This window comes from Chanodichthys erythropterus, chromosome 4 (assembly GCF_024489055.1).
Source record: "Chanodichthys erythropterus isolate Z2021 chromosome 4, ASM2448905v1, whole genome shotgun sequence".
NCBI classification, from domain to species: Eukaryota; Metazoa; Chordata; class Actinopteri; order Cypriniformes; family Xenocyprididae; genus Chanodichthys; species Chanodichthys erythropterus.
In genome coordinates, this window is record NC_090224.1 from 36492455 (window position 1) to 36507413 (window position 14959).

Consider the following 14959-nt stretch of genomic DNA (forward strand, 5'->3'; position numbering starts at 1 on the left):
TTTGTGTTACCCAGATCCTGGGTCAGACGTAACAACCCAGTGTTTGGGCAGTTTTGTGTTACCCAGATCCTGGGTCAGACGTAACAACCCAGTGTTTGGGCAGTTTTTGTGTTACCCAGATCCCGGGTCAGACGTAACAACCCAGTGTTTGCGTAGTTTTTGTGTTACCCAGATCCTGGGTCAGACGTAACAACCCAGTGTTTGGGCAGTTTTGTGTTACCCAGATCCTGGGTCAGACGTAACAACCCAGTGTTTGCGTAGTTTTTGTTTTACCCAGATCCTGGGTCAGACGTAACAACCCAGTGTTTGGGCAGTTTTGTGTTACCCAGATCCTGGGTCAGACGTAACAACCCAGTGTTTGGGCAGTTTTTGTGTTACCCAGATCCTGGGTCAGACGTAACAACCCAGTGTTTGCGTAGTTTTTGTGTTACCCAGATCCTGGGTCAGACGTAACAACCCAGTGTTTGGGTAGTTTTTGTGTTACCCAGATCCTGGGTCAGACGTAACAACCCAGTGTTTGGGTAGTTTTTGTGTTACCCAGATCCTGGGTCAGACGTAACAACCCAGTGTTTGGATAGTTTTTGTGTTACCCAGATCCTGGGTCAGACGTAACAACCCAGTGTTTGGGTAGTTTTTGTGTTACCCAGATCCTGGGTCAGACGTAACAACCCAGTGTTTGGATAGTTTTTGTGTTACCCAGATCCTGGGTCAGACGTAACAACCCAGTGTTTGGGTAGTTTTTGTGTTACCCAGATCCTGGGTCAGACGTAACAACCCAGTGTTTGGGCAGTTTTGTGTTACCCAGATCCTGGGTCAGACGTAACAACCCAGTGTTTGCGTAGTTTTTGTGTTACCCAGATCCTGGGTCAGACGTAACAACCCAGTGTTTGGGCAGTTTTGTGTTACCCAGATCCTGGGTCAGACGTAACAACCCAGTGTTTGGGCAGTTTTTGTGTTACCCAGATCCCGGGTCAGACGTAACAACCCAGTGTTTGCGTAGTTTTTGTGTTACCCAGATCCTGGGTCAGACGTAACAACCCAGTGTTTGGGTAGTTTTTGTGTTACCCAGATCCTGGGTCAGACGTAACAACCCAGTGTTTGGGTAGTTTTTGTGTTACCCAGATCCTGGGTCAGACGTAACAACCCAGTGTTTGGGCAGTTTTGTGTTACCCAGATCCTGGGTCAGACGTAACAACCCAGTGTTTGGGCAGTTTTTGTGTTACCCAGATCCCGGGTCAGACGTAACAACCCAGTGTTTGCGTAGTTTTTGTGTTACCCAGATCCTGGGTCAGACGTAACAACCCAGTGTTTGGGTAGTTTTTGTGTTACCCAGATCCTGGGTCAGACGTAACAACCCAGTGTTTGCGTAGTTTTTGTGTTACCCAGATCCTGGGTCAGACGTAACAACCCAGTGTTTGGGCAGTTTTGTGTTAACCAGATCCTGGGTCAGACGTAACAACCCAGTGTTTGGGCAGTTTTTGTGTTACCCAGATCCCGGGTCAGACGTAACAACCCAGTGTTTGCGTAGTTTTTGTGTTACCCAGATCCTGGGTCAGACGTAACAACCCAGTGTTTGGGTAGTTTTTGTGTTACCCAGATCCTGGGTCAGACGTAACAACCCAGTGTTTGGGCAGTTTTGTGTTACCCAGATCCTGGGTCAGACGTAACAACCCAGTGTTTGCGTAGTTTTTGTGTTACCCAGATCCTGGGTCAGACGTAACAACCCAGTGTTTGGGCAGTTTTGTGTTACCCAGATCCTGGGTCAGACGTAACAACCCAGTGTTTGGGCAGTTTTTGTGTTACCCAGATCCCGGGTCAGACGTAACAACCCAGTGTTTGCGTAGTTTTTGTGTTACCCAGATCCTGGGTCAGACGTAACAACCCAGTGTTTGGGCAGTTTTGTGTTACCCAGATCCTGGGTCAGACGTAACAACCCAGTGTTTGCGTAGTTTTTGTGTTACCCAGATCCTGGGTCAGACGTAACAACCCAGTGTTTGGGCAGTTTTGTGTTACCCAGATCCTGGGTCAGACGTAACAACCCAGTGTTTGGGCAGTTTTTGTGTTACCCAGATCCTGGGTCAGACGTAACAACCCAGTGTTTGCGTAGTTTTTGTGTTACCCAGATCCTGGGTCAGACGTAACAACCCAGTGTTTGGGTAGTTTTTGTGTTACCCAGATCCTGGGTCAGACGTAACAACCCAGTGTTTGCGTAGTTTTTGTGTTACCCAGATCCTGGGTCAGACGTAACAACCCAGTGTTTGCGTAGTTTTTGTGTTACCCAGATCCTGGGTCAGACGTAACAACCCAGTGTTTGGGTAGTTTTTGTGTTACCCAGATCCTGGGTCAGACGTAACAACCCAGTGTTTGGGTAGTTTTTGTGTTACCCAGATCCTGGGTCAGACGTAACAACCCAGTGTTTGGGCAGTTTTTGTGTTACCCAGATCCTGGGTCAGACGTAACAACCCAGTGTTTGGGTAGTTTTTGTGTTACCCAGATCCTGGGTCAGACGTAACAACCCAGTGTTCGCGTAGTTTTTGTGTTACCCAGATCCTGGGTCAGACGTAACAACCCAGTGTTTGCGTAGTTTTTGTGTTACCCAGATCCTGGGTCAGATGTAACAACCCAGTGTTTGCATAGTTTTTGTGTTACTCAGATCCTGGGTCAGACGTAACAACCCAGTGTTTGCATAGTTTTTGTGTTACCCAGATCCTGGGTCAGACGTAACAACCCAGTGTTTGGGTAGTTTTTGTGTTACCCAGATCCTGGGTCAGACGTAACAACCCAGTGTTTGGGCAGTTTTGTGTTACCCAGATCCTGGGTCAGACGTAACAACCCAGTGTTTGGGCAGTTTTTGTGTTACCCAGATCCTGGGTCAGACGTAACAACCCAGTGTTTGCGTAGTTTTTGTGTTACCCAGATCCTGGGTCAGACGTAACAACCCAGTGTTTGGGTAGTTTTTGTGTTACCCAGATCCTGGGTCAGACGTAACAACCCAGTGTTTGGGCAGTTTTGTGTTACCCAGATCCTGGGTCAGACGTAACAACCCAGTGTTTGGGCAGTTTTTGTGTTACCCAGATCCCGGGTCAGACGTAACAACCCAGTGTTTGCGTAGTTTTTGTGTTACCCAGATCCTGGGTCAGACGTAACAACCCAGTGTTTGGGTAGTTTTTGTGTTACCCAGATCCTGGGTCAGACGTAACAACCCAGTGTTTGCGTAGTTTTTGTGTTACCCAGATCCTGGGTCAGACGTAACAACCCAGTGTTTGGGTAGTTTTTGTGTTACCCAGATCCTGGGTCAGACGTAACAACCCAGTGTTTGCGTAGTTTTTGTGTTACCCAGATCCTGGGTCAGACGTAACAACCCAGTGTTTGCGTAGTTTTTGTGTTACCCAGATCCTGGGTCAGACGTAACAACCCAGTGTTTGGGTAGTTTTTGTGTTACCCAGATCCTGGGTCAGACGTAACAACCCAGTGTTTGGATAGTTTTTGTGTTACCCAGATCCTGGGTCAGACGTAACAACCCAGTGTTTGGGTAGTTTTTGTGTTACCCAGATCCTGGGTCAGACGTAACAACCCAGTGTTTGGATAGTTTTTGTGTTACCCAGATCCTGGGTCAGACGTAACAACCCAGTGTTTGGGTAGTTTTTGTGTTACCCAGATCCTGGGTCAGACGTAACAACCCAGTGTTTGGGCAGTTTTGTGTTACCCAGATCCTGGGTCAGACGTAACAACCCAGTGTTTGCGTAGTTTTTGTGTTACCCAGATGCTGGGTCAGACGTAACAACCCAGTGTTTGGGCAGTTTTGTGTTACCCAGATCCTGGGTCAGACGTAACAATCCAGTGTTTGGGCAGTTTTTGTGTTACCCAGATCCCGGGTCAGACGTAACAACCCAGTGTTTGCGTAGTTTTTGTGTTACCCAGATCCTGGGTCAGACGTAACAACCCAGTGTTTGGGCAGTTTTGTGTTACCCAGATCCTGGGTCAGACGTAACAACCCAGTGTTTGCGTAGTTTTTGTGTTACCCAGATCCTGGGTCAGACGTAACAACCCAGTGTTTGGGCAGTTTTGTGTTACCCAGATCCTGGGTCAGACGTAACAACCCAGTGTTTGGGCAGTTTTTGTGTTACCCAGATCCTGGGTCAGACGTAACAACCCAGTGTTTGCGTAGTTTTTGTGTTACCCAGATCCTGGGTCAGACGTAACAACCCAGTGTTTGGGTAGTTTTTGTGTTACCCAGATCCTGGGTCAGACGTAACAACCCAGTGTTTGCGTAGTTTTTGTGTTACCCAGATCCTGGGTCAGACGTAACAACCCAGTGTTTGCGTAGTTTTTGTTTTACCCAGATCCTGGGTCAGACGTAACAACCCAGTGTTTGGGTAGTTTTTGTGTTACCCAGATCCTGGGTCAGACGTAACAACCCAGTGTTTGCGTAGTTTTTGTGTTACCCAGATCCAGAACAAGAACAAATTCATTATTGTTCTGTAGATCGCTTAATTTTATGCAAAGCAACATACAGGGGCAATGTGAATCACCTACGCATCCGTCTTTTTGCTTGATGAAAATGCCTGATGCCTTGCATAAAATGCTATGAATTTATTCAAAAAGATATATAAATATAAATAAATATAAATACTTTGGATGCTAAAATATGTACACTGATTATTTATGGACAGGGTATGGAGTCAGTCACAACATTTTTCAGCTGTTAGTGAAACGCAGGGTGGCGGTCTGAAGTTAGCAGTTCCCTCTCCGGCACGAGAACCAGCTTCATTACGGAGGAAACAGGACACTTGAATTACTTATAAATTTACTTCTAATATTTGTTAAACAAGCTTAAATGTAAGTAATTTGTATCAAAAACGATATAAAATATGCTATACTGTAAAATATGATCGAAAATTATTATAAGGGATTATATATAAGGAATTATCATATTATCATCCAATGGTTGTGTGGAGTATCAACCCAAATTGGATTGTTTTTAACCCTTTGAAATCTACTGTGTTTACAGGTGTTGCTCAGTCTGTAATTTAAATTATATTCATTATTTTTAAAATTGCAAATTGTTTCCTTGATTTTTTTTTTAAGTTTTAAAAAAACATTTTCTCTGCGCAACTAAATTTATTATTATTTAATATTATTTGAGATATTGAACAATTTCAGTCAGTTGCAAAGGAAAATTTCTTACATTTTGCAGGTAGAAAGTACCCAATTACAACTGCTTGACCTTGACCTCAGTTACAGAAACACTGAAGTGAAGTCTTTTTCATTTCTGATCCACTCTAGATCAGTCAGTTTTGTTCACCGACTGAGCTGGGATCATCATCATTAGCAATCAGCTTCATCTCTGGCTCTGTAATTAGCTGATTAATAAAAATTAACCTTCAAAGTTCATTAATATCACACCATAATTAATCTTGATGTCCTGGTTTAAAAATGCCCCAAACTCTTTTTTCATTTCCATGAACTGGCAGTGGTAAAATGTTCATAAAGATAATTGGCTCATGAGATTGCATACACTGCAGATAATCATGAGTAGCCTCTGTTGGAATGCATTACAGAATCTCTTGAGAAAACTATTCTTAAAGGGACAGTTCATCCTTAAATCATCACAAATGGTCATTTACCTACCCTTATGAATTTCTTTGTCACAGAAGGAAATAATTATTGCAGAATATCCAAGATGCTTTTTCTAATCTGAATTTATTCTGTGGAAGAGAGGCATTGTGAACATTCCTCAAAACTTCTTCTTATTTGTGTTCAACAGAAGAAATAAAGTCATGCATGTTTGGACTGAAATAAATATACCTTTAATGGCCTAACTATTTCTTTAAGAGCTATAGCTATACACTCTATGTTTTATATGAGCAGTGCGATATGGCTGTATATCATCACGGCTGTGTTTCGGTCGTAGGTAATCACAGCATGCTGATATACAGTCATATCGCACAGCTACGAGTGTGATATTGTGTTTATACAACAATTCAATGGCACGAGTGTGTAAATAAATAAGAACAACAACGGAGTGTCTTTAAAAACCTTCTTTTGTGCAGAGCTTCCTTCCGCCACGGATTCAAGTCTCAAGTTGACAGTTTAACAGTTGAGCCCAAGCCTTCGTTACTAATTATAAAACGTCGCTTTAGAACTAGTAACGAAAGAACATTGAGTCACTTCATTGAAGCTTATTGTATTATGTAGAGTATTATGGTATTATGAGAAAGAGATCAACTAAACGAGTGTATTACCTGCATCTGATATAGCGTTCATTCTTCAGATCGATGTCCATAATATTATATCCATTGTAAAAAATCTGTTTGAATGTCCGCTGAGGAAAGCGGCATCTTTGTCTTTGTCCTTTTAAATGTTAAGGGGATTTCCCATGACAGCAGATCCCTGTATAATTCGTTCAGTCATTTTTATTTATTTTTTTTATTTAATTTTGAAAATAGAAAAATGAGAATATGGCTCCTTTATAGCTAGCCATAGGTGAATTTATGTCTACACAGAAGAAAGCCCCATCTCGGCTCTGGCTCAGTACTGTTTATGCCAAGTCATTCGTTGAAGATTAAATGTAGTTGCAATAAACTTGTTAAGAATCCGTACAACTGCAGCTGAGGAGGATTTTATTGTTATTATTACAATATTATTATTGTTATTATTTATGTGGAACTGAAGAAGAACTGATGACTGCACAACTTGATCTTTGACTGACCAACCAGATGAAAGGGGCGTTTCATTCCCACCCACATGAAGATATCGAATATTCCAGCTGATTATTAATTTTTCCACCCCTGAACGAAAAACTAAAAATTGAGCTGATTCTGATTTTCCCGTTTTTTTTTTTTAAATGAAAAAATGAAAAAGAAGCCATTTGCTCATTTTTATATTTTAATATTAAATCAAGGATGACAGCACTAAAACAACTTCCTTGTTGTGACTCACTCATAAAAAGAGTCTTTGCCGCCATCTAACGGCGTAATCATGTATCACTATTGACGGACCCTTTCCAAATACGGCATATCATTTATATAAAATAATATTTATTGAACAGCAATATTTAAATGATCAACAATAGCCATTATAAAAGACATAAACACAAGCAAATAAATAAAAACACTAGCAAACAATTCAGTCAAACGTACAAAAGTAGCGCTATAGCACAGGATTTAAGTTAAATATAGCCCAAATATAAAGTTATGAAACTTAATTTTCCCCTTAACCCAAATAATTTTGCTCTGAAACAAGTAATAGATTAATAAGACCAAATATTGCCAGCGGGAAATACCCGAAGGACTGGCCGAGATGAAGCTGTTCTCAGCAGGTACACGAGCGCTGAACGTCCGCTGGCAGCCTGGAGCTCACATTTGCAAAGCGTTTAAACAAAATAAAATAACAATTGTAAAATAGGTGCTATGTTTATATATGAGTCACATATTTGGGGTGTAAAAAACTACATTCTTGCCTTAAAAAAAACTCCTAAAACTACAATTCGTGAAATGTAATCCCAAAAAAATATGATGGATTTGCTCACCCGCCATGACAGTCGCCGCAAACGGAGTGATAAAAACGGTGAAATGGTTCCAGTGCTGATATTGGGGGAATGTTGCATGGCTCTCAGCCAATCAGATTCAAGAACCAGAAAGATCTGTTGTATAAATAGTTATATATATATATTATTTGATTATGAGATTTTATGAGATACTAGCGACTGATAGTGAATTTGTTTCTGTATTTCTGTGGAAGAAGTTTTAGAATAAAGTAATTTTTGACATTTGGTCATCAGAAGGATTTTTCAAAAGTTAATCAATCAAAAGAACAATCTAGGGAAACTATAGCAGATCCACTGCAAACTATTTGTTTTAGAACGGTATAATAAAACCAACTGGATGCTTGAGGATATGAATCAGAACTATAACAGCTCTCATCCCTTGAGATAATCTGATTGGCTGACACATTATTTCCTTCAGGATCTCCTTTGCGCAAAGGTTGCCTTTGCATGTCAATACTGTCTATTTACAGCAACAATATAGGCCTATACACATATTCACAAATAGCTTAGCTCTTTATACAGTTTATTTAGACTGCAGATTCATACCCGAGACAGTTTAAATCAATACTTGGATACTTAATCATAAAGTCACTTCGAATCACACATAAATGACCTAAAGTGTTCACGCTGGCACCTCAGAAGCCCACAGACATGTTATGCTGTTGTGTCTTCATTGCAACATCCTGTCCTTTATTCACAAAACAGTCACAGACAAGTGTCTCAGCAGCTAATTCAAAACTCATTAGAAACAAGCAATTGCAGGGCAGACTCCCAAAGGGATGCAGCTTTCTAATCAACGTTCCCTATCCTGCAAAGCCCATCCAACGGGGCGGCTCATAACTAACGTTTCCACAGAGAAATTAAACCGAGGCGTCATTATGAAAGGAGATGCTCCTCTGATGATTTCATCACGACAGTGCCATATGTTTGATGGTATATTATAGATATTGATAATGTTATAGCGTTTCGTCTTGGATAAGTTGTGCCGTTTCTTCTGATTTTAAAGAAACAAAAGCAATAATTGACTAAACGTTCAAGCTAAATGGGTCAAACTTCATGTGGACTTACTACTTTTTTTTTTTTTTTTAAAGAAGGCAAGAATATCAATTTTATGCAAAGAGATTTTATATATCAGTGAGTTTAAATGTAGATCAAGACTCACTTAAAGGGATAGTTCACCAAAAAATGAAAATTTTGTCATTTACTCACGTTGTTGTTCACAGAAGTAGATATTTTGAAGAATGTTGGCAACCAGACATTTGATCCCATTGGACCCCATAGACTTCCATAGTATTTTATCCTATGGAAGGCAATGGTTTGATTACCAGCATTCTTTAAAATATCTTATTTTGTGTTTAACAGAAGAAAGAAACCCATACAGGTTTGGAACAACTTGATGGTAAGTGATGACAAAATTTTCATTTTCAGGTGAACTATCCCTTTAAATCTTTGGCTCCTCAAATGTCTCTTTCAGAAGAGATTTCAAACTGTGCTCAGATTTGTCAAGATAATCTGCAATCAAAATACAAACTCAAACATCTCACATCAGATTCTTCCAAAATCAAACTATTTGAGATATTCTAACCTCATATACACAATATTTTCATTACTGTTTACATGCAATTATTTTACTGAAATTCAAGTAGAAACAAAACAAGACAAAGTTAATATTGTCGTGAAACATAACTGAGAACTCTTGAGCAATAAAAATGTCTTTTGGGATGCCGGTGTGCGTGTGTGTGTGTGTGTTCAGCGATTACGCATCTCGCGCGCGTCCCCGGTGGCGCAGAGCGTGTACGGAGTCATCCCGCTGCTGTAGGCGGGGGCGAGCCCCTTTGCCCGTCATATTAATGTGCTTTCCCTCTATTCTAGTCCACGAAACAGCACGCAAGTATTGGCTCTTGTGTTGTCCTTCGTTTGCAAACAGTGGACAGGAACTTAACCCGTCTGTATTGACAGCTGCTGAAGTCCTACAATGACTCGTCGAAAGCAGGCGAAGCCCAGATCTTTGAAAGGTACGAAGCTTTTTTCATTATTATTTAATCACTTGCTTCCTTGTCTTGAGTGAAATCAGACCGCGGGACAAACCGAATGATTGATCCCAATTAGTTGCAGATCATTAGGCTTCAGATTAATGTTGAGCAAAGATTAAAATTGTTTTGGAGCAGAACTTTCATTTCACTTCCATTGCATTTTCGAGTAATCTAATTTACATACAGGTAATGCACATGATTCAGATATGAAAATCCATGCAATATTATACACTCTAAAACATGCTGGGTTCTATTTAACTCATATTGTTTAAAAATTACTATATGTCTGGCTTAAATTGAACCCAAAATATGTTGGAAATTGGACACAATTACTATAGGCAACAGTAATAGAAAAGGTGAAAATTTATTAATAAACAATTAAATAAATGTTTAATTATTATTCATTAAACGTATTAATACATGTTCATTTATAAAACATAATAAATGTCTATATCCAAAATATTTTTGGTGCATTTTAAGCAAGCAATACAGTCATTTTTAAACAATAATTGAGTTAAATAAAACAACCCAGCAGGTTGGGAAAACATTCTGGGTTAAAACAACCCAATTTGTCCATTTTCAACCCAACTTGGGTTGTTTTTAACTCTTTTTTTTTTTTAGAGTTAACTCTAGGGTTGTCTCTTCAGCTCAGCTAGTCAAAACTGAATGTGTGTGTGTGTGTGTTAGATAGAGAGAAAGAAATGTTTTGCCCACATCGCAGGAAAAAATACCCCAACAAGTGTGGTAAAATCTGGAGGAAAACGGCTTAATAAACATACTAAATAATGCCTTAATGAAACTTTATAGGATTCATAAATGTTTATGTGAGAATTTAGTAGGGAACAGAAAATATTAACTCGGTATAAAAACAACAGAGGTCAAAGGAAAAGTCTCAAACATGACAGAAAACGAATTTGTGTACATATGAGTGTTTGAAAGTTCCCTGAGGTTTTAAATCTATTCATTTCCTGCAGTCATCATGTCATGTGGCTCTGTTATGTCACCTTGAAATCACAGAATACAGATGCCAACATGCACACACAATGGTACTCCCCTGCTGGATAAAAAACAGATCAAAATGGTGATATTTGTTTACTCTTTGCTTTTTTCAGGCCACAGGGGTGCTATAGTGTATGGTCCACAAGAGATGGAAAAAAATGCCATTTAAGTGTTTGATTTCTTTGAATTGTTATATTATATTTTGATACTATGGCCATGACCTTTTCTTGCAATCAATCTTTTCTCCACAGGTCAAGATGACAGGTTAAATACAAAGGAAGATAGTGTGATTGTGGGGAAGAAGCATTGCTCCTTGGAAAGGAGAAAAGAAAGGGACGAGGATAGGGAACAACGTGGGCAGGAGAAGGATGAAGATGAACATGAGAGTGCAAACATACAGCAATCAGAATGCAAACCGACGTACTGCCATGGTTCAGGTACACACAAATACATTCCCACACCAGTATCCTTTACATTATTAAACTGTGAATATTTTCTCCATCTCTCTCTGTATCACACCGGCAGATTAAAAAGAAGAGAGACCTCTAGGGTTTTATATTCAGGGTTTAGTGTTTCTGCATGTTTGTGTGACCTTTGAATTATGTGTGTTTGCAATTCCCTATATGCACAATAACAGAATGAATCATGCCTTTACAAGTGATTTTGGATTTATGATATTTTGTAATTGCTAATCATGTGAACGCATGTTTTTTAATATGTTTTATCCTTTAAAGCACAGATACATTAGATTCAGTGTATAATTTGGTACCATGATTCGGGTTTTGTACATGTTCAGTACTTTAAAGCATAGGCACTCCATTTGTTCAAACTGTGAATCCGGTCCTCTCACACTGACAGCAATTTTAGTCACAGTGGGACTGCTCATTATGTGGCCACATACCGAGCAAATTACATCTAAAAAAAAAGTGTGAAAAAGAGCATCCAATTCATGTTTTTGGTGTTTAGTCTGCTCTTATGAGTTATATTTTAACCTGCCAGACTTCAGCAGGACAGAGCTCTTGAACTAGTAGAGAGGAATTCATATAGTTGTGGTTAAAGTGAGTCGTGTTGAGGAAGCTCATCATTTAAAGTAGTTCTCTACATCACAATTTAACAAAACGCAGCAATGCAATTCACCAAAAACAGTATTGGGACTTAAACAGTCTTGCACAAATAACAGTTAGGGTATGAATTAGGGTTACAGCAAAACAAAAAACAGCTGTGTCAGTTTTCCTTGTTGGCGAAAATATCTTGTTACTGGAAAAGCTATGTTACTTTAACACCATTTCGAGTGTCACAATACTGAAAATGTACTTAATTTAGTTAGTTAATCCCCAACACTAATGGTGTCTGTTCTTCTGTTTTTGGCAAACTTTTTTTTATGAAAGTTGTAAATACATTTTCCTCTCTTCTCTGTCCATAGCAAATCATAATGTTGGGGAAGATGAAATATGTTGTTTAGCATCTCTTTCCCCTGCTCACTCCTCCGCTGACCATGAAGATAGATGTGACCTTGGATTCAAGGGAGACACACATAGAAATCATCAGAGACTGTGCAGGAGGGCAAACACCCCTTTGCCTGGAAATAGTTCAGTATCTCTCAAAATATCCCAAACGGATATCAGCAGTGAGAGCCCCACAAAAAGCACACAGGGCTTGAGTAATCAGTATGAACAGGGTAGTGCTATGTCCTCCCGACATCTCTCTCTTGTGGGGGAATCTGGGAAAAAACAACCTCCAAATTTTCCTTCACAAGATCAATCAGGCTTCTCATTGGCAGAATGCACCTGTGCAACCTCACACATCTCCAGCCCAGCCACTCCAAATGCTGCAGAACTGGCTCCTCATGTAGAAAAGAGAAAGTCTCAGTTTGTCTCAAACAATTGTTTAGGAATCTCCAAAAAGCTCAAAGTTTTCAATAATTGTGTTCATTGTCACATGGACCCTACAGCACGTCCACAGACCCAACTCAAGGACAATGAAATCCACTCAAGTTCTGAGACTTTTCCATCTGAGCACCAGAAAGAGGCTAATGTGATGCTAGGACACTCCGTGTTGCTTGAAGCCGCAATCACGGCGGCTGTTCAGACGGTTCTTCAGTGTAGCTTCTGTCCCACATCTTTAAAGGACCTGAAAGCCCTTCAAGAGCACGTTCGCCAATCACACAACTCGGCTTTAATCGAGAGCAACGTCTTTTTCTGCTCGCAGTGCTTCCGAGGATTCCTGACAAAGGACACGCTAGATAATCACGTGCGGCAGACGCACTGTAAAAACCAGAGCCTGAAACTAGATCCAGATGCGGAAGAAACCGCAGAAAGGAAGTCTTTGCAATTCTGTCCATACTGCGCCCATTTGCCTACGTTTAGCAGTAAGGTAAAACTGACGCAGCATATCAAAAAGACACACAAGAACTTGATGAACCTTAAAGAGGGGAGGACAATGGGTTCACCCCAGTCAATCAAGAGTCTGGCCAAAAAAACTAGCCATGGTGTATTACCCTCAACCGACTTCATCTGTGACCACTGTGGGGCTAAATACACCAATCTGGATCTGTTTCAAACTCACTTGAGTTCCCACCTGAAGAGTATGCTTCCAAAACTCACATGTCCAGAGGATTTCCCAAACCAGGAATCTTTTAAGGAACACACAGTATCTCATTTTAGCAATTCATCTACGCTCTACATCTGTGAGAGCTGCAGTAGGTCCTTCACCAGTGTCAAAGACTTACATGGGCACCTACTTGAGATGCACACCGTTGTGTTTTACCGATGTTCCCTCTGCCAGCAGGTGTTCGACTCTAAGGTGTCTATTCAGGTTCACCTGGCCTCCGAACACAGTAACAAGAGAACCACGTTCCACTGTACGTCGTGCGAATGGGACTTCAAGCAAGAGCATGACTTGCACCTGCATGTCAAACAGAAACATCTCGGCAAACAATGCAAGATGTACAGTTGCATCTTCTGCGCAGAGTCCTTTACCACAGACATCGAGTTGCAGTGTCATATCACAACACATAGCGACAAATGCAGTCCCTGCGTCTGTACCAACACCAGATCTCCCCTCGAGGTCGAGAAACTCTGTGCCAAGAGTGCTGAAGGTAACAACGTGACCCCTCCACCTGTCTCCGAACCAGTTGCCAAGGACAGCGCTGGAATGCTGCCAGTGAATAGTGAAATAAGAGTCGGTAAGGTGGAATTGCTGTTCAGCCCTCCCACCGAAAGCAAAGGAAAGGCAAATCTGAACGATCCTATGTTTGCCTGTGAAATCTGTGGTGCCTCTTACACCATGCAGTCCTTGCTCGCCAACCACCAGCTGCGAGATCACCACATCCAGCCCGGGGAGAGTGGCACTCTCAAGCGCAAAGTGGAGGCAATCCAAGGGAGCCACAAATGCAAAGACTGTTCCAAGACCTTCTTCACTGAGATGGCACTGTGGGAGCACGTCCAGACTCATCTAGGCCCCACCAAGCACTGCCAATGCCCCATCTGTGGAGAGCGCTTCCCTTCCCTGCTAACTCTGACTGAACACAAGGTCACCCACAGCAGGAGCTTGGACACGGGCAACTGCCGCATCTGCAAGCTTCCTCTTCACAGTGAGGAGGACTTCCTGGAACACTGTCAGAGGCACCCAGACCTGCACAACTCGCTGACAGGCTTCCGCTGTGTCGTGTGCATGCAGACTGTCACCTCCACTCTTGAGCTGAAAATTCATGGAACTTTCCACATGCAGAAAGTCCAGGGTGATGATCTGATCAGCAGCTGCATGGATCCCTCCAACCTTAATCCTGACCTTAAAATCTCCTCAAGTGTTGCTCAGCAGGAAACGGTCACTATGAATGTCAGTACGTTTGAGCATAGACTCAGAGACAATAAGACTAGCATTTCTGTAGTCAATTGTTGTTCGGCTACGGCACTCATACCAGAGGAGAGAAGCAATAAGAACACTCTCACCCAGACCACAACAGTTTGATCTTACCCTAAATAAAGGACATCATTACAAGATATGTACACAAAATGCTGGGTTAAAAAAAAGTTGGGTTGAAAATGGACAAACCCAGCGGTTGGGTTAAATGTTTGTCCAACGTGCTGGGTAGTTTTATTTAACCCAACTATTGTTTATAAATTACTATATGGCTGACTTAACTAAACCCAAAATAGGTTTGAAATAAATAAAAAATCAGACACACAATTACTAGAGGCTACAATAATAATCAAAAGATGAACATTTATTGATGAGCAATTTAATAAATGTTTATTGTTTAATTATTGTTCATTAAACCTATAAATGTTCATTTATTAAACATATTATTAAATGTTAATTTCCAACCTACTTTGGGTTCATTTTAAGCAAGCAATGCAGTAATTTTTAAACAATAGTT

The 14959-nt window shown here is 40.9% G+C and overlaps 1 protein-coding gene across 1 annotated transcript; it reads left to right on the forward strand.

The window, feature by feature from the left end:
• The first annotated feature begins 9524 nt into the window (after window positions 1-9524).
• znf521 (zinc finger protein 521) lies at window positions 9525-14550 on the forward strand. The gene is made up of 3 exons (XM_067382912.1): window positions 9525-9564; window positions 10833-11018; window positions 12005-14550. Exons 1-3 carry the CDS (start codon window positions 9525-9527, stop codon window positions 14548-14550), a joined length of 2772 nt encoding a protein of 923 aa, XP_067239013.1.
• The last annotated feature ends 409 nt before the right edge of the window (window positions 14551-14959 follow it).